This window comes from Centruroides sculpturatus, unplaced genomic scaffold (genome assembly GCF_000671375.1).
Source record: "Centruroides sculpturatus isolate CEXI.00-Female unplaced genomic scaffold, Cexi_2.0 scaffold1630, whole genome shotgun sequence".
Classification (NCBI taxonomy): domain Eukaryota; kingdom Metazoa; phylum Arthropoda; class Arachnida; order Scorpiones; family Buthidae; genus Centruroides; species Centruroides sculpturatus.
In genome coordinates this window covers 84,151-110,366 of record NW_019385802.1, presented here as the reverse complement: position 1 = coordinate 110,366, position 26,216 = coordinate 84,151, and the positions used below count along the sequence as shown (strand labels likewise).

General features: G+C 28.3%; 2 protein-coding genes across 5 annotated transcripts in view; one reads left to right on the top strand and one right to left on the bottom strand.

The window, feature by feature from the left end:
- LOC111642210 overlaps positions 1-3,084 on the top strand; it is a 49,293-nt gene extending 46,209 nt beyond the window's left edge. For all 4 annotated transcript variants that reach the window (XM_023388510.1, XM_023388508.1, XM_023388507.1 and 1 more), the window contains 3 exons: positions 1,975-2,078; positions 2,148-2,270; positions 2,337-3,084. In XM_023388510.1, the coding sequence (XP_023244278.1) occupies positions 1,975-2,078; positions 2,148-2,270; positions 2,337-2,408 (299 nt within the window). In that variant the 3' untranslated portion in view covers positions 2,409-3,084. The remainder of the gene's footprint in view (positions 1-1,974; positions 2,079-2,147; positions 2,271-2,336) is intronic.
- A 441-nt stretch (positions 3,085-3,525) lies between these two features.
- LOC111642211 (sphingosine kinase 1-like) overlaps positions 3,526-26,216 on the bottom strand; it is a 56,963-nt gene continuing 34,272 nt past the window's right edge. Inside the window, exons 4-6 of the mRNA XM_023388511.1 lie at positions 18,728-18,843; positions 15,325-15,545; positions 3,526-5,655 (exon numbers count right to left, since the gene is read on the bottom strand). Coding sequence (XP_023244279.1) covers positions 4,832-5,655; positions 15,325-15,545; positions 18,728-18,843 — 1,161 coding nt within the window. The 3' untranslated portion in view covers positions 3,526-4,831. The remainder of the gene's footprint in view (positions 5,656-15,324; positions 15,546-18,727; positions 18,844-26,216) is intronic.

The following is a 26,216-nucleotide window of genomic DNA, read 5'->3' as shown; positions in this document are numbered from 1 at the left end:
AGAATAGTATTTAACATTTAACAATAACATCACAGATATGGGAATTGTTTTTAAAAGTATACAATCTGGAGGTATATGAATTTTAAAACTTGTTTGGAACTATTACTTTTTAACCTAAATATCACTGAAGAGGGAACAAAAGTATACATTAAGTGAATAAGCAAATAGTCATCATCAAGTGAAACCTTTGAGAATTTTGAAATAACACTTCTAACATCCAAACTCACCTAAAAGTTTACAGAGAAAAGAAAAAAAAGAATTTCAGCATCTCTTATCCATATCAGCATAGATTATTATGTAAGCATATCTGATATTCATTTCATTTATCTAATTAGATAAAGTTGTTATAATTTTTACATTTGTAGCTTGAGTCCCAGTGTAATTTAATCAGATTAGATTATCTATTTAAAATAGCATAATACCATAAGTGATCACTTGTTTCAAAATTTTAATTTTTTTTTATATCAACATGTGAAGATAAGATTAAATTATTTTTAGTGATCTGAATATGTCTTAAAAGAAAATAATATTTCAATGATAAAATTTTATAGCTATTATTGAACCCAAACTTTAAAAATTTAAATATATATTTCATCAAAGTTAAATAGATGAAAATTGTAAAACAATATGTTAATTACAATTATATGTATTTGAACAACAAATATTTCATTGAATACTAGAAAGTGTTATCGAGTTAATTAAATTGGCATAAATAGTTACTAGATATTCTATATCAGTGTTTTTGAACCTGTGAGTCGCGACCCCCAGGGGGGTCGCGAAGCCTTACACGGGGGTTGCGGGTAAAAGAGAAAGACAAGTGTTTGTAGGTCCTACATTACATTAAAAAAACTACAATTTCAGTGAGAATTACGGGCTACCCCAGAAAATGATAGCCAAAAAAGTGTTGAGCTGATTTGCAAAAAGAAATAAAAAGTAGAAAAGTAAAAGCTGAAAATTCTGATCCTAAAACAAAAAAAAAAAGAAAANATCCTAAAAAAAAAAAAAAAGGTCAATAGCTCCCTGTGCCCAATGTTATAATTAAAGGAAGTTTCATACTTTATGTGTGTTATGTTATTGTCGATTCTTCCGAAATTTTCATTTTAATCAACAATAATTTGTCTCAACAGAAAGAAAATTAAATACGTAGTTTTTAAAATCACTGATATAGTTTTAATATGGCCCTAGGGAGGTCGCCAGAATTTTTTAACTTGTAAAGGGATCGCATATCCAAGAAGGTTGAAAAACACTGTTCTATATCATAAGAACAGTATTGGTTAGCTTTGATCAAATGTATTTCTTGAGTTTTGATTAATAAGCTATATTTCATAAAATTCCAAAACTTTAATAATTTCTCAACATTTCTATGTTATAATTATTTATTTATAAATCATCATTTAGGTTCCCAATTGTAATGAACTTTTATTATTAGATTAAAAAAAATAATAAAAATTTCCAGTTTCTAAAAGCAGTTGTAAAATAATTCTACTATTTATTAATGTGTTAGCATTTGTTGTTTTTAAGAAAAAAAAAATGAATCCTGAATATTTTTAAGTTTGATGATAAATCCTACTATTTCTTTATTGCATTATATATTATTTATATAATAATTTTTGACATAATAAAAGATTTAGTGATACATAAAGATCATGTTATGTATATAAATGATATAAAACATTCAAATGCCTTATCTCCAGTGAACTTAGGTGTTTTATTAATTCTTAATAATAATTTAAAAGTATCATCATATTTCATTGTTAATACCATTTATTGGTGATAATTCCCTATAAAGTATAACACTTTTTAATTGAATTTTATTTTCAAAATTAATGTTATGTAGCAATGCTTGGATTAATAGGTTTGACATCAAATACTTCAAATGAATTACAACTTAGGATGCATCTAATAATTAAATCTAAAAGATCTTAATATCCATAAATTTGTTTTTGTGTTATTTATTTTGTAATACTGTTTTAGGAGATCACTTAATGTCACTTCCTTGGCTGAAAATAGTTATTGAAACAAGATCCATAGATTCAAGAAAAGAAAATGATGAAATTAGTTGGAGGTTATTACTTTTGGTATGTAAATAAATAAATTATATATGAAGAGTAAAATATAGTATTTATATAGAATTTTATTTTACATAGTGTTTGAAATCCTCAATGATCAATGAATCATTAGTGAAGCATGTTGTTTATAATGCAATGCAACTTGCATCAATAAATGTAAAAGAAGTGAATACATTTATTTTAAAGGAAATCATTCATGAAGTAAGTAATTACTAAAAACAAATTTTAGTGTTATCAAAATTTAATATTTTCTATTTTTTTTAATAGTTGTGCACAGGAACATATAATAAATTCTTACAATCTGATGTTAAATCAAAATTGCAAGAAATTTTAAAATAAGTGTATCATCTTAAGTCATATCATAAGAAATAACAAATGTTATGTTCACAAAAATTATTTATATAACATATATATATTGTTGTGTGTGTGTGGTTTTCAAAATAATAATTCTTTTTTACAAACAATTTTTCTGTGCTTTTTTTTATTCTCATTTGCAATAAACAATAAAATAAACTTTTTATTATACATAATTCTTAAAGATAAGTATAACAGTTTATATTTAGTCATAGATGATATTTTAATAATAATTTCAAAAAAGTAAAGTGAATTTTATTACTTTATTAACAATATTAACAAAATTATACACCTACAAGAAAATACACTAGAATCATATTTAAATGGTCCCCATATTAATCCCAATATGCTCATGTAACATTAGAATAATTTGGCAGTATAGAACAAATTTTATATTTATGGATTTTTCAGTTGAGCAAATTAGTTTTGTTGTTCCAAAAATAAATTTTATTAATAAAGCAATATATTTAGTTCAATAATTGCATATGCTATCTGTTATATAAAAATATACATTATATGACATTTAGCAGGTATTAAAATAAAAATATACATATATAATATATGACATCATGTCAATATATTTAAGCAATTTATATAAAGTTAAATTGTATCACTTAGTAAAATGATAGATGCATTGCTAATAAGAATGGAAGCATAAAGCCAATTGTTAGTAAATAAATCTAAATAATCAAGTTTTATCACAGATATATATAAAAATATTTTATAAAGTAAATTAGAAAGCATGGAATGTAAATACTTGGAAGTATTACAGTCTAAATTAAATCATTAAACAGTAAAGAATTTTACACAAATTAACAAAATTTCTTAGTCTGAATTTTTTATTTTTTTAAAAATATAAGAATAGATCAATCAATAATTTTTGAACTGCAAATTGTACAATTTTGATTTACTATTGAAAGAATCAAGTCATAGCAATATAAATTCTAAAATTCAATTACTAATATTAGAAATTTAAGTAACAGCCAATGTTCACATTAAAAGTTGTACTTTAAAATATTAAATAATAAAAAGCACCAAGTCAAAGAAGCAAAGAAATTTAATATTTGAAAGCACTCATGAGAAAACAAGTAAAAATCCTATATAAACAATATATAAATAATTTGCTTAAATAAAACTTTTATATACAAGAATAGAATTTTAATGGAAATGTTCATTTATTTCAAAACAATCAAAATGGAATAAAAGCAAGCCAGTGTTATAGTGTTATTTTTCAATATCATAAATTTATAATTAAGTTTATTATTTTATTTTATGTGATACAAAAAGAAACTCATATTTTAAAAAACGATATTTACTTTGATGCTGGTAACTAATTACACAATGGATCCCATTGATTTATGAAAAATGAGCAAATATAATACTGGATTAATATAACTTGAATAATGATTTGATTCTTCTTTTTACTAATTTTTTCCAACTAATATATTAATGATATAAAAATGTATTTGAATAATAATTTAACAAAATCTACATAAAGGAAAATCTGCAACCAATATAATAAACCAAATATTCTGTTATAAATTTAATAAATTCAAGGATAATCCATCCAGTTAAGAACATCTACTACTGCATATTGCAGTTAAATAAACAATACAAAAAATCATTCTAAACTTCAACTGTATTTTATACACCAAAACTATTTCTAACAAATTAAAAAATTTTATGCCTTTTACTGACACTTGATAAATGAAAATAAACCTAACTAGTTTTTTATATCACAACCAAATTTAATAAAAAGCAAAGCTTTACTTTCATAGAAAATTTTAAATCTATCTTTTTACATAGTATAAAAAAGAAATTCTTCTTTAAAAACTTGAATGGTAAGATTTTAGTAGATAACAGTTCAAATTAATAATCTGCCAATAAGGGATATAAAACTAGCAATCTGTATAAAGTTTTGTTCACTGAATACAAATTCTAAGTACCAATATGCATGATATATGTAGTAAATTTCAAAAAATAGTTTTTCTATTTTTTTAAAAAAATGGCTTTTCATAGTAACAAGTATATCACAACATTACATAGGAATTTAGAAATGTTAATATAAATTTTTCATTTTGCACACAAGCAAAGTAATCAGTTACTTACAATGTCATGCCGACATCATGTAAATCAAAATCCTTCCTACGTAATTATATATCAATTAATACTAGACAAAAATTTCAAAATGGGAAGATTAATGAAAGACAGGAAATTTTGCCAAAATTATAATCTCTTGTGACTAGAAAATAAAATAGTTCAAAAATAGCAAACAACATATTTACAAGAAACTTCTAGTTAAAAAAGGTTAATTTTTGCTAGAGTAATATTCCATTTTAAATTATGAAAGTTAAAATTCAAGTAAGTTTGAGGCACTAGTTCAGTTTTGTTAATACTGACAAGAAAAATTAAAGTGTCATTACCCTGGCAATTGAAGGTAATACTTCTGCTTGTATGGGACCAGATTTAATAACTTCACCATCTACAGTGAGAAAACCATCTGTAGAAAATGGTTCCAACCGAAATGCATATATAGGAATCATATCAACATATGGATTATCAATGTGTGTTCCACTTTGTAAACAAGTGAGAAAGTTTATAACCTGAACTCTGGAGACATCTGCTCTTATGATTAGCAGCCACATCACACCATCATCCAATTTTGCATTTGGTGCAATAAATACATCTGAAGCAAGATGAGTTTGCAATGAAACATACACTAATACAAATTCCCCTTCTTCTACTATCCAATTTTCTGGTAATGGAGCTGAAAGTGATGGAAGTTTTGAACAATACATATCAGCATTACTGGTAGAAGCTGTAGAACTTTGTTGGTCACTAATTGCAGACTGATTCTCCTTCAGATGATCATTTTCTTTTGTATCACATATGTTTTCATCTTTTGAGACTTCAAAAATAGGATTATATGTTTCCTCCAAATTATTGCTAGTATAATTATATTTTTCAACTTGTGATACATTGTGTGCTTCTGGCAGAGTCACTTCTTCAGAATTGATTGCGATAAAGCTTTTAGATCGCCTTCCGATTGTTTGTCGTGATAAACCCCCATCACAAACTCCATTTTCTTTAGTATAATTTTTATGCCATTGAAAACCATCATCCATGGTTTTACTTCTTTCTATTTTCCATTCATCCTGTTCATTTTTCTTACAATATCCTTTCATTCCAGCAACTGGTAGATAAGACAGTCTTCCTCTGTATTTTCTTAAACCTAAATAAACAATTTATATAAATATATTTTATTTCTAAACATTGTACATTAATTGAAGATATAACAAATTTTGATTGTAATTTTGGCAAATTACAATCTTTCTGCAATGTCAACAATGTCTTATAATGTTCAGAGTGATGAAAGTCTGATCACACTTGGAATATAGCACATTCTAACTATTGATAATTTCTAACTTTTTATAGTTTCTTTGAGTAGTCATTACTAATGATCATTTAGGAAAACTATCAAAAGTTTCTATTGCTTGATTAGTGTGATGATGAGTTCCTGATGCCTGAACAAATATCTAACTGCCTAGACATGTTAAGAACAAAAAGAATAAGCTTTAAAAGTATTCTACATATGCTATATCACTACTAAATTTATACTTCAGAAATTAGAAAGAAAAAATGTGTTTGAGAGCTTTTGTTAAATTATGCTTACATAAATAATTTTTATAGGATGTTTTTATTGATTCAGACATGTGACATTCTGTACATATATCCATGGGTAGTGTTTGCAATATGATGTTGTTTGTCAATTATGGATGATTCCATCTCCTCAAAGAGACATCCTTAAGCCAGTCAGCAATTTATTACAATGTTCTCACTCCTGTGTCCGCAACTGCTTAACATATACAGTACAATACACATATCAATACAATATACAAAGTACAATACAACATATCAGTACAATATACAGTATATTGTACTGATTAGTTATGGTTTAGTGTGATGTTAGAGTGATTTCTTTATTTAATTGTGATGTTTCTTGTCTTACTTTAGAAAGATTCTTATAGTACTTCTATGTACAAAGTACAGAGATTTATTCTGTACCATCTAAGAAGTAACCAATAATCTAGGATTGTCCAATAATAACCTGGTATGCTAGTATTCCATGAATTGGAATTTATTTCGACACAAAGTGCACTAAAGACCCCAGGTGGAAATTGAGATAAAATTTGAACTTCTGTGCACTGCTGCACTACACCCTAACATATCATGAGGTAAACTATGGGATTAAGAATATTCTTACAGCATTTTTGTTTGTATGTATTGAATTGAATAATTTTACTGGTACTTTCTTGTGCCTAATGTGTCTTTACACCAAAATCACTGAATGAATTGATTTCATGTCTGATCCTAAAAGATGTTTTTTTCTTATGACAATGTCTCATCAAAACCTGCAAAGTCAGGAGGCTCTCAAAATGCTATGTAGTGTAATTCAGTAACCGATGCATAGTCTACATTGAACAAACATTGCTTCACTATAGCTAGCACACGTTTTATATTGAGTAACATGACTGATATATTTTTTCCCACAGGACAGCAGACCTAAAAACAGTTTTCTCACCCTCAGAGCATACCAGAAAAATCATGTGTGTATACTGTGAACAGGCATTAATTGTTTGTTTTGCACAATAATGAATTTGAGATACCTGCAAAAACATTACAGATTAAACATGAATATACATGGTAACATTATGTCTTCAAATTGATTAAAGAGTATTATAAACAAATCTGAAGCATACAGCATGTGCTGGTATTAGATGTACAACCATATTTACAATGCTTTGATCACATGTAACTTATCAAATTTTGTGAAAATACAAAATGTTTTGTAATCTGAAATTTTCAATAATCAAGCACCACTTTGAAGTTTTTGAATACATTTTGTATTATGTTTTAAGAGAACAGACACACAAAAAATTAATGAAATAGAATAAAGGGAAATATCTGATGTTAAATTGATCTAAGATGCCAAAAAACAAAATGTGTAATGTCATTTTTTTGACAATTTGCAAAAATTGGCAGAAATTAAACATTTTGTGACTGAACTTTTAGGTTGTGATGGTTCACCCAATGACAACCAGCATAAACAAATTAAGAGTGTTGAATCTGATTGAATACAGTTATACACGAGTCATCAGTATTCCTCACTAACAAAATTTAAAAATTAATCATCATCATCCAATTCCTGCAAATGTATTTTGGAACAAATCACTTGAAGTGCAACATAGTTTGAGATTCAAATCAGAGAAAATGTTTTCAAATATTGTAAATACTCAATAAATTCTGTAAACATAAAATTTGAACAAAGAAATTAGTAGTAAAAAGCTATAGATTGATGAGGGATATATAATATCCCTCATCAATCTATAGCTTTTTACTAATGTATGTATTTCCGTAACTGTAACCAATTTCTATAATATTTCAACAGAATATAACTGCAATATCATAAAGTACTCAGCAAATCATACATATACATATAACTAACACCTTATTCTTGCTGAGAAATATAAATTTATTCCAAACAAACGTTTTCAACCTGATTTACAGGCCATCGTCAGGTTTAGAACCAAATTCGAATTAAAGGATTCCATCAATGGAATACAAAATTAAAATATTAAATATCCAACGGAGTAACATAAAACAAAAATATAAAAATGTAAAAAATGTACATAGAAGTATTAAGTAATACAATTATTATGACTGGTTAGAGCTCTTATTAAACTTCTTAACTATAAATTTCCATGCAGAGGGAAGACTTTCTGCATCCCTCGCATTTAAACAGCCTTCCTGTATTTTACTCCTATAAATCTGCAACTTTTCTGCTGTCAACACCAAAGATGGAGTCTTTCCAGAGCTTTGCCTTTTCTCAAAAAATGCAGGAACCCTAGACCTGGAACACCTAGTTTGTTTGCTTTCGCTAAGGTACATGAAAATGGTAAAGAAATAAAACCGGTTGTAGAGAAATGCAAAGGTCCCACATTTGTATTAGAAAATAAGTTGCATGAGTATTTATCCTCCCAGCTGAGCACAGATACTCTAGTTGCACGTGATCCTATAAAAGTGGTCAAAGATCTGCAAAATATTGCATTAATGGAGGATGAAGTTGTAACTGTTTTCAACTATGAGAACATGTATCCATCAATAAAGATAGAATCATGCGAGGAGGCGCTTTTGGATTTCTTATAAGGCAATAACTCTGAGTTGCTTAGTTATACCAAGGAAGTAGAGCTTATGGCTAGATTGGTGTGCCGTGAATCTTGTTTTGCTTTTAATGGGCAGAGCTACAGACAGAGAAGAGGGGTCCCTATGGGAAGCTCGCTCTAAGGGATCCTATGCGAATTGGTAGTTAGAAGACTGGAAAGAAAAATTTTTCATGGTTTTAAGGAGGATATCATGTATTTTAGCAGATACGTTGATGACCTACTTATATTATGGAGAAATAACAGCAGGATTAAAGAGTTTTTGGATAAGATCAATAATAACAATGATGGCCTTATTTTAAGATTGGAGCAGAAGAGTTCCTTGGATCTGCATTTTCTAGACATTGGTATTAAATTCAAAAAAGGCCACCTGTCCACTAGCATTTTTATTAAACCATCCCACAGCCCATTGTATATTCCCTCCCAATCCAAGGATCCGTATAAATATAAAGCTTCAGAGCTTTAATAAGAAGAGCATTTTTGTATTGTGAAACAATACTAGACAGGAATAAAGAAATAAATAGAATAATAAGCGTCGCCAAGACCCTAGGTTACCGAAAAAGTGCAATTCTGAGAATGGTTAGGAAGTATGAAGTGAACATCAAGAAAAAGTCTTTTAAAAATGCTCCCACTGGAATCGTAAAATTTACATATAATGAAAGTATGAATAGTGTTATGAAAGAGATTGCTCGCAGAAAAGGTTTGAGGATGCTTACAAAAAGGGCCCCTAATTTATACAAAATCCTCAGGAATGATATGGATGATATAAAGTCGGAAGAGAAAGTAGGGGTTTATAGAATACCTTATGAGAATATACAATTGGGTGTTAAAAAAGACTACATTGGAGTAACCACCAGGAGTTCATAACTATGTTCCTTGATTCTAAGTCCTAATATCAGAAAGGAGTCTAATGCAACGATTTTGTCCCAAATGGCACAAACACCAGGATCTGTAGTCAAATGGAATGAGGCAACCATCATAAAACCTTTATCTTCTCCATCTTTGGCGTTGACAGCAGAAAAGTTGCAGATTTATAGGAGTAAAATACAGGAAGGCTGTTTAAATGCGAGGGATGCAGAAAGTCTTCCCTCTGCATGGAAATTTATAGTTAAGAAGTTTAATAAGAGCTCTAACCAGTCATAATAATTGTATTACTTAATACTTCTATGTACATTTTTTACATTTTTATATTTTTGTTTTATGTTACTCCGTTGGATATTTAATATTTTAATTTTGTATTCCATTGATGGAATCTTTTAATTCGAATTTGGTTCTAAACCTGACGATGGCCTGTAAATCAGGTTGAAAATGTTTGTTTGGAATAAATTTATATTTCTCAGCAAGAATAAGGTGTTAGTTATATGTATAAGAATATAACTGCAATGAAAATTTTTATGATATATTTATTTCTTAAGAAATATGTATTAGAAACTATAATAATGTCATTGTAATATGTGCTACATCATAACACATCACAGTATGTATTATATGAGCAAATTTAAGTTTATAGTTAAATGCATCTTGGGAAGGGAGATTACATACGATACTCTTATCTGTTATTTGAAGCTGTTGAAAATGTTGTAAGTATGAGTTCTTACAACTAACATTAGTGTCTAAAAATTAATACAGTAGAGCATCATTTATCCAAAAGCATTCCAGTCAGACTGTGTCATGCCGAATTGAATGTTTTTGATACTAGATTAACTTCCAAAATATAATTTTTTTGTTTTTATATTTTTCAACACATTTATTTTGTTTGTACAAAATAAAGAAATAATTTTTAACAATACAATAGCCACGATTATTATTTTAAAAAATTTACGTTAGGCTTAACATCGATGAAAATTAAATGAAAAGCGACACACAACAGAGAAAAATTTCCACCTGGGAAGAGTTAATATATTTTTTCATACATAATCAGTTATCTGAACAACCCCCAGTTCCTAACTGATTATGTACGAAAAAATATACAGTAGAGCCTCGAAAACTCGGCCTAATGTGGACCGAAGGGTGGCCGAGCTTGTGAAAATGCCGGGTTATCGGGAATGGGGTTAAAAAAAATAAGTATGAGTGTTTCCTCAGAAAATACTGTACTGTACTTGTATGTATTGTTTACTTGAGAATATAACAGAGAATAAACTGCCCAAATACCCTTAAACAAAGGAAAAATACGTCTTTATGAAGGCATAGAGCCTTTTACTACATGAAAATGAAAATTAATGAATACACTGTACAGTAATTTACCTGATAAGACAGACCTCAAAAAAATACTTTATGAGGCATAAAGCTGTCTTTATCATGAAAATTAATTAACTAAGGATTTTTTTGCCCTGCCAGAGTGTGGCCGAGTTATCCGGAGTGCCGGGTTATCGAGTGCCGAGTTTTCGAGGCTTTACTATATTTACCCTTCCCAGGTTGAAATTTTTCTCTTTGTGTGTCGCTTCGCATTTAATTTTTGTCGATGTTAAGCCTAACGTAAATTTTTTAAAATAATAATCGTGGCTATTGTATTGTTAAAAATTATTTCTTTATTTTGTACAAACAAAATAAATGTATTGAAAAATATAAAACAAAAAAATTATATTTTGGAAGTTAATCTAGTATCGAAAACATTCAATTCGGCATGACACAGTCTGACTGGAGCGCTTTCGGATAAATGACGCTCTACTGTATAGTTATTTAAACAACAAATTTAAAATCTGATATACATCCTTTGGGACCAGATTGAGGTAGAGAAAGTGTTAGGGAATGGGCCCAGTTATGTTCCAAACTACAACAGCCGAAATGGAAAGAGGGATGACTGGTCTTAATGAGGTTGAAAGAGATTATTTTAGATGGAAGATGGTATTCACAAAAAAGGAAAAACACAATGTACAAAGTAAAGAAAGGTTGAATATAAAGTTCACAAAAGAGTGGCTAGCCAAGAATCAACTGGTGTTAACAAAAGCAGATAAGACTAAGCAAATGGTGATTATGGAAAGATGATATGATGAAGCCATTAAGGATTATATTAGAAAGACTGAATGTGGTATTTTAGATGAAAGGATTGTAATGATAATGGATAACAAAGTTAAAACACTTGAGAGAACACCATTTGCAACGTATCTGCAATTCTTAAAAAGATCACATAATCCTAGCCCCCCGAATACCCAGAAAATGCATAAGGAGAACAAAGAGGTTTGGCCGGTAGTTGAAAGATGCAATGCACCAACGTTTATACTGGAGAAGCGATTAAAAAAGTACATCTATGAGGAAATGGAGGATAATATGTACATGGCGCATGATCCCAATAAGCTGGTAAAGGAATTACAAGATTTGGCTTTAATGAACGATGAAGTAGGAACAGTAATGGATTTTGAAAGCATGTACCCATCCATGAATCTAACTTCTTGCTTCAATGCGCTTATCGAATTTATGATCCAGCATAATCCAGGGTCATCAGCATATATAAAGGACTTGAATAAACTAGCAGATTTGATGTGCTTCCATTCGTTTTTTGGATTCAATGGGGTGACGTACAAATGGAAGAAAGGTGTCCCGATGGGAAGTCCCATGTCAGGGCTCTTATGTGAATTGGTAGATCGTCAACTGGAAAAGGATGTCATAGGAGCATTTGGAGAGGACATTATATTATACAAGAGATACGTGGATGATGTGTTAATAATTGAAAGGACGAACGAAGGATTGAAGAATTTTTAAATGCAATAAATGACAATTGTCATGGGTTAAGGATAAAGCTAGAACAGCATCTAGCCAGACACATCTTCATTTCCTGGACATTAGTATAAAGTTTAAAATGAGCAGTATACAAATGGCTGTGTACTTAAAAACCCACGCTTGCACCACTGCACGCTTATACCAGCATGGTTAAATGATCCGTTTAGATATAAGATATCAGCATTCAAGGCACTTATTAAAAGAGCATTCTTGTATTGCACTAACATACAAGATTGACTTAGGGAGATAAACAGAATTAAGAAAGTGGCAAAAGGTTTAGGATTCAGAACAACCACAACTGAAAGATTGATCAAGAGTTACAAACAACATAGAAGCAGACAAGATGATAGGAGGGATAGGAACAACAAGTTCACATACAATAGGAGTATGGAGAGAGTGATGGAGGAATTAAGTAGATATAAAAACACGAAAACGGTGTATAAAAGAGCACCAAACATATACAGACTGCTAAGGAATGATAAAGATGAAGTAAAAATGCAAGATAAACCTGGGGTCTATAAAATTCCTTTTGAAAATCAGCAATTGGGAGTGACAAAAGATTATATTGGGGTCACTAGAAGAAGCTTGGCAATACGTTTAAAAGAGCACAAATATGACGTGAATAAAGGACATAACAACACAGTTTTGGCAGTTATCGCACAAACAGAAGGAGCAAACGTGAAATGGGATAAAGTGAGAATAGTTAAGACAGTCCATTCTCCGACGATTGCATTGAGTATGGAGAAGATAGAAATATATAAGAGTAAAGTGAACAATAATTGCTTAAATGCAAAAGACGCAAATGCTCTCCCAATGGCCTGGAAATATGTAATAGAAAAAGAAATGGGAGTTAAAAACCCGTAAAAAGATATGGTGGTTTTGATTTAACTAGTTTAATGTATTTTCGATATAGTATGTTATTTTTTACATTTGTTTGGTTATATAATGTATTAGTAAGTTGTTTATTTAATATTTAATGGTTTAATGTAATAATTATTTAAAATGTTTGAAAACTTAGATTTCGAATACTCGTGATATTTAATGTTCATTTGTGGAATGATAGTTTCCTGAGAATGGCCTATAAGAATAGGCTGAAAGCATTTGAGTATTAAATTGAGGTAAGCTCAGCATGTGTTCTGGTGTTAATTTTAGTTGTCTGATATATATCTTTTAAGCAGGGTTCAAATATTTTAGGAGGATATAGCATATATATATACATTGAAATTGTAATTTTATGACAAATACTGTTGAACTCTGTTATAACAAGCATTAGGGGACTGGCAAGGTTTTCCTCATTATATCCATGAAGAGGAGTGACATAACTAGGGGGAAAATAGACAACTGCTTTGGGTGCAAACATATAGAGGGTGCCTGTGGGTGGCAAAATTTGTAGCTATGCCACTGTAAACTTAAAAGATAGATTTTACTAATTTATCTTTTAAATTTTTATTCTAAATAAGTTTGATTAAAAAAATGTAAATACATTATATAACTATTAATAAAACTACATTATAATTAATATTAAACAATTTACTTTTTGTAATTAAAGATAATATCAATACTAACTGAAATTGGACATATTATTAATTGGTCTTTATATATTCAAATCTCAAAATTGACAATTGCTTTATTTTTCCATAATGCTGATGCTGTCAAAGATGACAAAGAAAACTTTCACTTTGATGTTTTTAGCACCATGTTCTAACTCATGAATAATTTCTACTTTTTCATATACAGAGATATTTTCTGTTCTTCATATACATTTTTCTCATAGAAGAGTTTGTTTCTAATTAGAGTATGGGATTATTTTACAATCATAATGACAGTTAGGCAAATTGAAAAATAGGCTGGAAGCCAGTCAAGGGATAGTCTCAAAAAGAAAAGTTAAGTGATAAATAGGCCTGTAATTCATACAGGTTGTAAAACTAATTATTCAGTCATCATAAAACTAAGTAACCCTTTCAGTTTTATCTCTTACAAAAATTCAGTATTGCATTTCTTACTATTTGGACAATTAAAAATGTTTGTGTTTGCACAACTACCAAAAATTTGCTTAGTATGTCTGTGGAGTACAGTTATTATAACCATGAGAAATGAAAATACATGTAAATTAAAATTGTTGAGGCATTTTTCTCATTATAACCGTAAACTCAAACCAGGTTATAACTAACACAGATATAATGACTGTGTTATAGAGTAATTAAAATATCTATATATGTATTTTCTGGTTAATCTCTGATATGTTATATATTACATGATTCTTTTGCAATAAAATTTAGTTGAAAAACACATTGAAAATAAAAGGTTAATTTATTATTAGATTAATAAATCAAAAATCATGAGTTTAAAATATGCAACAATGTAACTTTCCTGCCAAAAGTTGAAAATTGGCATAATCTGTTATGATATTTTATTAAAAAGGTTTTTATATTATTAATTATTATAAAATGGCAAAAAGCTTAATTTTGAGGGTAGAGATGAGTTTTATGAATTGTAAATACTAATAATGAGTAAAATCTTCATTAAGTCCAACTTAGTGATGGACATTTGTTATATCTCCATTATCTTTCCCATCCCTTGAAACTTTAACCACTGAAATTTATTAGGGGACTACAGGATACAAATCACAAATTTATTAGGGGACTAACAGGATACAAATCACCCTGCTAAACTTCAGAAATTTTCAACAAAAGACACAAGTTATTATTAAGCTTCAAAGTGGATGAACAAAACAATATCATGTCCATACATATAGCAAAACCTCTGATTTGGTTTTTTTTTTTTTTTTTTATGTTTCAAGGTACCAAGTCCAAAATGTAAAAATTTTGGGGAGGGTCATTTTTTGACCAATCACCTTACTTTCCCTCTATTTATATATAACAGAGGAAAAGTAAAAAATAACATAACATCCAAAGAATTAATTGCATTCAAGATGATTAATAATTGAGAGAAAATTTAAATACCTAATGCTCTAACCAGAGCCCAAACTGTGAATCTAGCTTCTCCGATTGCTCGTAATTTTTCAGATTCTATATCGATATCTGCCATGATTCCCCAACCGACGGACAAGAATGCATACATATTGTCTTCCAAAGTTTGAACCCGAACCAAATCCATCGGAGATACTCTTCCACATACAATGTTCAAAGTTGAAGAAATTACATTATTGGTATTGTAAGGCTCACTGGAAAAAAAATTATTACAGATCTATTTATTTCATTAAAATGAAATTAGCATTCAAAAATTAATTTATCTTTATTTAACATAAATTTTATCATAAAATTCATTATGTTGCATTGAAAATATTCAGCTATTACAGGTTTATTTTCAGTCTGTAATTCTTAAATCTGCAGAAGGAAAATTTTTTTTATCACAAAAAAATTATTTATAGTTAAGAGCATAGCTGCCAATTTAAATAACTAATATGAGCACATACAAAATACAGTGCAGAAGTACTCAGCAGAGATAAATTACAAACTTACAACACTTGTGCATTTGCTGAGAGAATTTTTTATTAACAAACGTTTTCAGCTGTGCCTGTAGGCCATGATCAGGTTTTTAAATTCATTTTTGGAAAATGTTCCATAAATATAACATTCCTTTTAAATTTGTATTTAGAATACTTCAAAAGTTAAAATTTAAATGGAATGTTATATATGTTGAACATTTTCTAAAAATGAATTTAAAAACCTGATCAAGGCCTACAGGTGCAGCTGAAAACGTTTGTTAATAAAAAAAATTCTCTCAGCAAATTCACAAGTGTTGTAGTAAGTAACACACAAAATGTTGGCAATATTTAGGTTCATTTCCCAAGAATCAACAAACTTTTTAAAAAGAAATTTTTCAGTTAGTGACTTTGTTGGTTTTTCTTCAAATTAAAATCTTTTCTGATGTAATATGAAGATTAAATATCAAAAGCAATACAGAATTAATTAATACAAGAGGAATAAACTCATACATACTTATTTAAAAATATTTTTAGAGTAGCATGCAATATATTAATGCATGATTTTTTTTAATAGAATTTAAATTCATATAGACTAACATCAATACATACAGAAAAAACCCCCAGCTTTTTTTACATTTCTCAATGTTTCAAGGTCCAGAGTTCAAAAATGTAAAAATCTTGGGAGGTCATTTTTTGACTGATTGCCATACTTTATTTCTGTTATATAGCAGCCAGGAAAGTAAAAATTCATTTATTTAATGATAGTCATTCATCTTCCAATGCTAAAATATCTCCTTAGCAGAATTTAGTTTCTAAAATAGTCATTTGAATGTAATGCTAATGTAAAGAAAAAAGCTTGTCAGTGTAAATATTTTCTTTGACTGAAACAATATTTACATTTTAAGTTTAAAATTATCAAAATTATATATAACCTGTTTTAAAAAAAACAGAATGATTTATCTTAATACTCAATCATTTCACACTAAGTTTATTATTTTATTTTATGTGATACAAAAAGAAACTCATATTTTAAAAAACGATATTTACTTTGATGCTGGTAACTAATTACACAATGGATCCCATTGATTTATGAAAAATGAGCAAATATAATACTGGATTAATATAACTTGAATAATGATTTGATTCTTCTTTTTACTAATTTTTTCCAACTAATATATTAATGATATAAAAATGTATTTGAATAATAATTTAACAAAATCTACATAAAGGAAAATCTGCAACCAATATAATAAACCAAATATTCTGTTATAAATTTAATAAATTCAAGGATAATCCATCCAGTTAAGAACATCTACTACTGCATATTGCAGTTAAATAAACAATACAAAAAATCATTCTAAACTTCAACTGTATTTTATACACCAAAACTATTTCTAACAAATTAAAAAATTTTATGCCTTTTACTGACACTTGATAAATGAAAATAAACCTAACTAGTTTTTTATATCACAACCAAATTTAATAAAAAGCAAAGCTTTACTTTCATAGAAAATTTTAAATCTATCTTTTTACATAGTATAAAAAAGAAATTCTTCTTTAAAAACTTGAATGGTAAGATTTTAGTAGATAACAGTTCAAATTAATAATCTGCCAATAAGGGATATAAAACTAGCAATCTGTATAAAGTTTTGTTCACTGAATACAAATTCTAAGTACCAATATGCATGATATATGTAGTAAATTTCAAAAAATAGTTTTTCTATTTTTTTAAAAAAATGGCTTTTCATAGTAACAAGTATATCACAACATTACATAGGAATTTAGNTCAAATTTTGAAGTAGAAAATTTGTAGGTAAACAAATTACAAGAAAACTTTATAAATGCAGATGTTTTAATTATAAGTAATAATAAATTTATTGAGAAATTTATGATTACAGCTTTAAAAATTGATAGTTTATAAGTAATTAAAAACGTTTCTTACTGATGATAAAATATTTATGAAATATAGTTTTTATATTTCTGTAGAATGTTTTAATTTATCATATTTTTGATTCTGATAGTGTTTAGATTATTGCACACATACATTTCTGCTCAAAAAAAATTTTCTGGAATTTTATTGATTTGTTTTTATGTTAAGTAAATTTATTAATAAATCTGTATTGTTTGTTCCTTCTTTTTGAAATAAAAATTTAAGATTACTTCTTAAAAACAAGAAATTTGGTCTTGTTAATAATTTTCAGTTTAAAGTAAAATTTTTATTGATATAAGTGAAAAATTAATATACAGTATAATCTCGATTATTTCGGTTAATCACCAGTAATGGAGACACGGATAATCCACAAGTCTGCTTTAATGAAAGCTAGTCAATTTTTCTTTTATTTAGTTTTTAATTTCATATTTAACATAAATAAAATTTAATATGTTTTGAGAATGATAATTAATTAATAAGCTCTAGATGTGATCAGAGTTGAATAAAACTTTTGACATAAATGAGAAATCCAGAAAATTTTATTGAACTAGCACCTTGCAGTACACTATCAGTTTCTTGTAATATTAACTGAGAATGACAAGTTTCCAGCTAGATATTGTTGTAAAATATAATTAATTTTGTGATATTAATGATTTATTGATAAGGAAATTATTCAAAATATTTTCTTAAAATAATTTTACAACTTAGATACATGTATACTGTATTTTTTTTTTCATTATCTATATCTATTTCTATTTCATTATAAGTAACCCTGTATTATTCAAGAATCAACTGCACTTAATGTACTTGATGTTCTGCAAATAGTTTTGATGCTCAATATAACAACTTTTAAATAGTAAGAGTTAAAAATGCAGATTTATTTTTATTTTAGTGCTAATATATGCATTCCTGATGTAAATTTTTATTCAGACTATACTGTAAAACAAAAGTTATAGAAAACAGCAATCAATAAATATATTTAACTCACCCAACAGCATGAGAGATTGCTTTTGCCAATCCATTTCCAGATCCTCCAGGTATAATACCAACAGGAATTTTTATCGCTTTTTTCCAATCATCTCTCTCCATAAGACCATTAAATACCTGAATTTAATAAATATATATACTATTAAAATTGACTAAAAATTAAATTATATAATTAATACTTTAAATATTTTTATCATGAATAAAATATAATTTTATAAATTGAATATAATATCTCAAACATTTAATGCATATATAGAAATTACAATCTCAGTAATTCTTCTGGAATAATAGAAAATATAAATGAAAAATTATTTTTGAGTACTTTCATCTTTATTCAAATAAAGATATTTTCAAGCATACTGAACCTTTTTAAAATTACCAATAGAATGTTTAATTCATACCAAATTTTAAATTTCTTTCAGATAATGTAAAAATAACTTTCATTAAAATATTTTACTGATATTGATGGTATTTTTAATGTAAATCAAATAAAAGTCAAATGAAATAGTCTGTAGTATGAAATTTCAAAGTATACCTTGTAGATGTAAGTGTTTTAAGGTTTTAACAATTCCTCAGTACTCAAACTTAATTTGTTCTAGAAGGCTGTGCTGAATTGTTCAGGTACTGAACAGATTTTTCCAATAAGGAGTAATGTAAATTAGATTAATCTGTTCAAACCCCCAAAAATACACTTTTAAATTCTAGTTAAAATGCTTTTATCACAAGTTTATAAGCCTAGCATGCATAAATCATTATAAAAGAACAAAAAATATCCATAAGCAATACAGAGTGATAAAATATGCCTATTAATTTTATTGGGTTAAACTGTGACAATCGCTTGTCAATTTTTGGGTATTATTCAATTATCGGACACAAAGCCTTTTGTTTGTAAGTTTCCCGAATGTTCCATCACCCGTTAGGCAATGAGGGGCAATAAACCCAGCAGGGAAACAGGGTGGGTATATAAGAAATAAGGGTGGATGGTAGAGCTCTCTTTTCCTTCTCAGCACATTTGGAGAAGCAGGCGAAGGCAATCACCTACAGCTGGATCTTATAACGGAAACATCAGAAGCCAATGAAAGAAATTGGGATTGACCTGACAGTTAGAAGAAGACGGCGAATGCATGACAAGCCTCTGAGGAACCCTTCCCTGTATTCTAATTGTATACGGTAAACTAATGTTGTAAATAATTTTGCAGATCGGAAAAATATATAATTGTCATGAAAACTAAACAAGTGATCATCACCAGAATGAAGAATCAGATTTATGTTAACTCAAATTCGTGTTGAGGAAATAAAACCTACAAAACAATGTTTTTGCTTACTTTTCACAGCTATCCCTACTTAATATAGATATGTGATTTAATTAGATATATAGTATATTTAACCAGCAGATGAGCCCGGCATTGCCCGGGCAAAAAAAAAAAACAAAGAACAAAGATTAAGATTATTAGATCATCTTGTACTTCTAATCCTTATATTCTAGTAGCCCAGGACACCCCTAGTGGGCATTCTAGCAGCAGCAGTGTCATTCCATGGTATAAATAATAAATTCCTATTACAAATAAAAATAACATTTTTCTGAAACTGGTTCTCAATTTATTTTTATCAGTCTTATATAAAACATGTGGAACCTAAAGACTTTCTCATGGTGTACCCTACTAAAACACAGCCAAAAATGCAAAAAACCACATCAAATATTATATACTGAATTTATTGTTAATTTAAATAACAGCTAGGGGTGTCCCTAGTGGTCATTTTTGGTACACCGTGACAGAACCCAGTTTTTCAGCTTTATATAGTAGATAAATGTTTGTGACACATTAAAATCTATTATAGATGTGTAATATAATTATATATTATAGATTTGTAAAATTTAACACATTATTACTAATGTGAGATTATATTCTTTGTTTAGAAGCTTATTTTAATCCTAAATTTCAAACATGTCAAATGTTCTGGAAATTTTGAACTAAAGGATTCACAATGGAAGGTCAATCAAAACTTGTCACAGAGAAAAACTGCAGGAAGAAATTGTTAAGAATTGATGAATAACAACTCGTGAATTTAATAGATTTTAATGTGTCATAAACATTTATTATTGACACACTTAATAATATAATTTTATATTAAATATAAAATATTAAATATTTTATCTTTGTCAGATTAAATATAATTTTATCTGACAAAGATAGACAACTCTAAAATTTAATTTTTCTCAAAAAAATTTTTTTATGGATGACAAAATTAAAGTTAAAATAAAAATATTTGTTATTAACTGAAAATTTAGTTTAGTAGGTTGTGTTTATTCCGTCCAGTAGCAGGTGATTTCTCCCCAAATGTATTCGAATACAGTAGACCCCCCATATAACACAGCGAAAAAATTATGATAGTGTTTGTATAATATGCTAAAAGAGACTCATATAACACGGTAAAATGTCATCGCCGACTCGTGCCACGACAGGATTGGTCGAATCTGGACTAATAGCGGATATTACACAAACTGTTGAGTTTAAATGAGCACTGGACCTACTAAAAAACATTTATTATTCAACGGCCATAAAAATTATATTTTTATTAACGTCTCCAAAGTTCAGCGAATTTTTCGCAGAAAAATAACTGATAAGTTATTTTTCTGCGAAAAATTTGTTAAACATTGGAGACTCTTTTAGCGTCCTTATACGAATACGGTCGCGATTTTTCGCCGCGATATACGAATCCGCATTATTTGAACCCGCGTTATAGGGGGTCTACTGTACTTTAAAAATATGATTCAATAAGTTGAATATTATATCCTGACAACTAATACTGCAAGTTATCTGGCACCATTTAAATTGAAATTATTCTTTAAACAGTTTGCATGTATGATCAAGGATATTATTTTTTTGGCCAATTTAATGTNTTGGTCATTTACAAACCTTATTACTTTATATAATTACAGATGAAATTATTACAAAATAAAAAAGAAATGACAAAAATATTAATTATTTTAAAATTAAAATTATATGTATTTAGAAATAACACAAGTAATTTTATTAAGTTAAATTTAAAATCAGTTTTTTGGATAGAATTTCTTTAAGTATTATACTTAAAATAATCAAATACCTTAGTATTTCCAGCAACGAAGTATTTAATAAAATAAAAACGTTTTCAACTATATTTAATAGTCTTCTTCAGTTAAGCCACTTAAAAACAAAAACGAACGTAAAATAGCGTTTTAAAGTGGCTTAACTGAAGAAGACTATTAAATATAGTCGAAAATGCTTTTGTTTTGTTAAATACTTCATTGCTGGAAATACTAAGGTGTTTGATTATTTTAAGTATTATATCCCAAAAACCTTAATATAATATTTACCTTATTACATATCATGTCTACAATCAAGATTGATTAAAATTATATCAATCCTAACTGTTTTATGAATAAATATAAAATTATAATTAATTTAAAGTAAGAAAACAATTTTGAAATAAAACACTTTCATTGTATTTAATAAACAACAATAAATTATCCATGAAATAATTTGCTTGCCTAGCAACAATTATCAACAAATACAGTACCTGATACTTTACATAAATAACAATCTTTAATGATAATGTTTAAATATGAATAAGAAAACAAATTTTAAAAAATAGTTCTTTTTAATATTTAAAATTATATATAAAATCCTATTATTTTACTCTCAAGAGAAAATTCATATTAAAACATTCCTAATTATACTAATTATAATATAATTGAATATATTTTTAATGCAAATTAAACTAAAACTTTTGTGTAAGTTATAGTTATAATTGTTTTTATATAAAATTCCCATCAATTAAAAGGATCATTAAAACAATAACTACAATTATAAAATCAAAAGACATTTAATTTTAAACAAAAAAAATAATTGATACTATATTTAAAAAATTTTTAATTTTACATCAAATTTATTTCTATTTGCAAAATTAAAAGTCAGAAAAAAAAAGAAAAAGAAAAATACAGTGGGTGATTGGTTAACGAACAAATCAGATAATGAACACTTTTGTGAAAGATTTTTATGTTCGGACAACGAACACCTCACAGAACAAACACAAGAAGAAGCAACGGAAAATAATGAATACCGATTGGTCTCCCCTTGTCGTTAGACAAGAATTCAAAACTTTTTGGAGCGTGGGAGACGTCACCATTGACACTCAACCCAGTATATACTGATTGAATTGTATTCCTCTGAACTTTGAAACTCTCCCTTGTAATTCCAGCCATTTATTTTTCTGACAGAAACAATTTTTTTATAGTATTTGCGAGACTGTCAGGCAGGCACTCGTTAAGTTTTGTGTTGGTTTTTATTTTCGAAAGGTGAGAGAATAATATCACAGGTAGAAAGTGGGCAGATGTCTGATGTCTGTTGTTGCTGGGCAGTATGGCTTGAACAGGTCTACAGTAGACTGCAGTTCAATCTTATCTAAGAAAGATACTGTATTATCAAGAAGACTCAAGCAACTTAAAGAATAACAAAAATCACATCTGAGAAATAAAGAACATTGAAGAGCTCATAATGGAACCCAAAACTGATCTGACGACTGAAGAACACCAAGAAACTCGGAGAGATATGTTTTCTTCTGAAAAAGAGAATTAATGTCAATATCTGCTATTAAACATTTTTTTTTGAAGAAGTGGGATGATGTCAGAACAACGGTCTTAGAATAGCATCAAAACCAGGTTGAGGTTAATAGGCTTAGGGATATCTACAATTACAATGCTATTAATTACTTCTGAAAAATCTTGAAGAAGAGAGAAAAACAATTGACACTGGACAGATTCTTTAACCCCCACAAATGGAAAAAACATGATAATAAAAATGCAAGACTGCATATATATGTATTTTTACTATTACATATAAATAAACATAATAAATAAATAAATATAAAAATAAAATATCCAAAAAATAAAAAAGTATATATTTTTTATTTTTTTGGAGTCTCCACAACAAATTAATCAAATTCCCATAAAAACCTATAGTAAATCGATCATCAGTTAACGAACAATTCAGATAATGAACAAAGTCTTGGAACCGATCACCCACTGTATTAAATATTTATATTTAAATATTAATTAGCTTTATAAATGTTTATATTAGTTTATTTAGTTTATATTTTTTATAAAGCTCAAAAATTTTAGATATTTGAAACAATAAAACAAATCAATATTTTTATAATTTCTGAAATGTTAATTTATTAATAAAATGTTCATGATAACTACAAAACTTCTGATTTAAACTTAGCTAATAAAATATATACTTTTTAATTAAACAAAACCAAATTAAAATTTTCTATGGTTAATAACTATTTATGTGGATAAATTTAAAAAATAAAATTCTGTCTTTATTTTTTTCAATTAGTCTTGAAAGAAGTATCAATTTTTGAAATTAACTACTATCGAAAATATGTTTGATGTATAAAAAATCAAAGTTTTAAACATTCTACAGTCCATCCAATATTAAATTTAAGGTTATTTATGCTTGGTTTAGTCAAAAAGATGCTGGAATTATTTTGTAAAAACAAAGCATTCACACAGAAAAAACAAAATTTGGTGGGTATTTAGAAGCATTGGCTATTAATATTTTGCATACATTGAGAGCACTGCTATTGCAGAAAATTATGTCCACCAGTGTAAGCCTGTACAAAGAGGACAGCATTCAGTCATTGAATTTTTGACATTAGAGAAAGTTAAACCCAGTAAAATTCATTGTCAATTGGTATCTGTTTATGACAAGAATGCATTGTCAAAAACACAACTTTTTGAATGGAGTGCTTAAACTTCTCACTGAGTACCATGAAGGAGAGTAAATGGCAATGTGCCTCCAACAACTGCAGTGTCATGAGGGAGAGACCTTGGACTGAATTTGACTGTAGATGAAACAATATGTGCCCCAACATAAGCAGTAAACCAAGGAGTGAAAACATACTAGATCCCCATGAAACAGAAAAGCAGAATGACTGGTTTTCAGGCAAAGCCATCATGATATTCTTTAAATCGGCAATGTACTACACTGGGTTAAAGTAAACAAAAAACAATGTACCAGGAACCTGTTTCCGGTGTGCTTCTCGGAAACAGGTTCCAGAGAACTTACAAGTTCGAAAACGTTTGTAACACTTCGTTTTACCGAGAAGCACACCAGAAACAGGTTCCTGGTACATTGTTTTTTGTTTATGATATTCTTTTTTGACTATCAAGGTCCACCCTTGTCCACTTCTTGAAGAAAGATAAGGTCACCTTGCAGTCTTACATAGAGATCTTGAAAATCAACTGTACAAGGCCATCAAGTCCAAAGGACTTTTGAGTAAAGGCATAAATTTTCTTCAAGACAATGCTAGACCTTGTAGCCAAACACAACTCAAGCATCTTAAAGAAGATATGATAGATCCTCAAACACCTACCATAGACCTGATTTGTTGCCTTATGACTACCATATCTTTGAGCGAATGAAGGATACACTTGGCAGGTGTACCTTTAAATCAAATGATGATGTGTGAAAGAAGGTCACAGAATGGGTTTGCAAGCAGCCAAGCTATTTTTTATGAGAAGAGAATAAAAAATCTTGTGAAGCAGTGAGATCTTGCCTTAAACTACAGGGAGAAATATTTTGAAAAATATTAAATGACCTGCTTAAAAAAATAATTCCAGTTTCTTTTTGATTGAATGAAGTATTAAAATCAAAGCAAACAATTGTAGTAAATATATTTTTTTCCACATATTTTAGATATTNTATGATTGACAAAATTAAAGTTAAAATAAAAATATTTGTTATTAACTGAAAATTTAGTTTAGTAGGTTGTGTTTATTCCGTCCAGTAGCAGGTGATTTCTCCCCAAATGTATTCGAATACAGTAGACCCCCCATATAACACAGCGAAAAAATTATGATAGTGTTTGTATAATATGCTAAAAGAGACTCATATAACACGGTAAAATGTCATCGCCGACTCGTGCCACGACAGGATTGGTCGAATCTGGACTAATAGCGGATATTACACAAACTGTTGAGTTTAAATGAGCACTGGACCTACTAAAAAACATTTATTATTCAACGGCCATAAAAATTATATTTTTATTAACAACGTCTCCAAAGTTCAGCGAATTTTTCGCAGAAAAATAACTTATCAGAAAACACACACCTGCCGTTCGATGAGCCGCTCTGCGACAAAAACAAGCTTAAGCAATGGTGTTGTTAAACGGTGCACACTCAGTAAGTAATCTTACAATTTTTTGTTTATAGCATAGTTTATATGGATTATTCCCAAAAAATTATACGTGTTTTGGAAATGTTGAGTCAAATTAGTCTAGAATCAATTAATTTTATGGAAAAAATCTTTCAAACAGTTGTAGTCCCTAAACTGCACATGTGCCGGGCTAAAATTGGCTCATGTATTTAAGTGATTCATACAACATGGAATTCATATAACACAGAACATATCTACCGTGTTATAGCAGGGTCTACTGTACTGAGTACT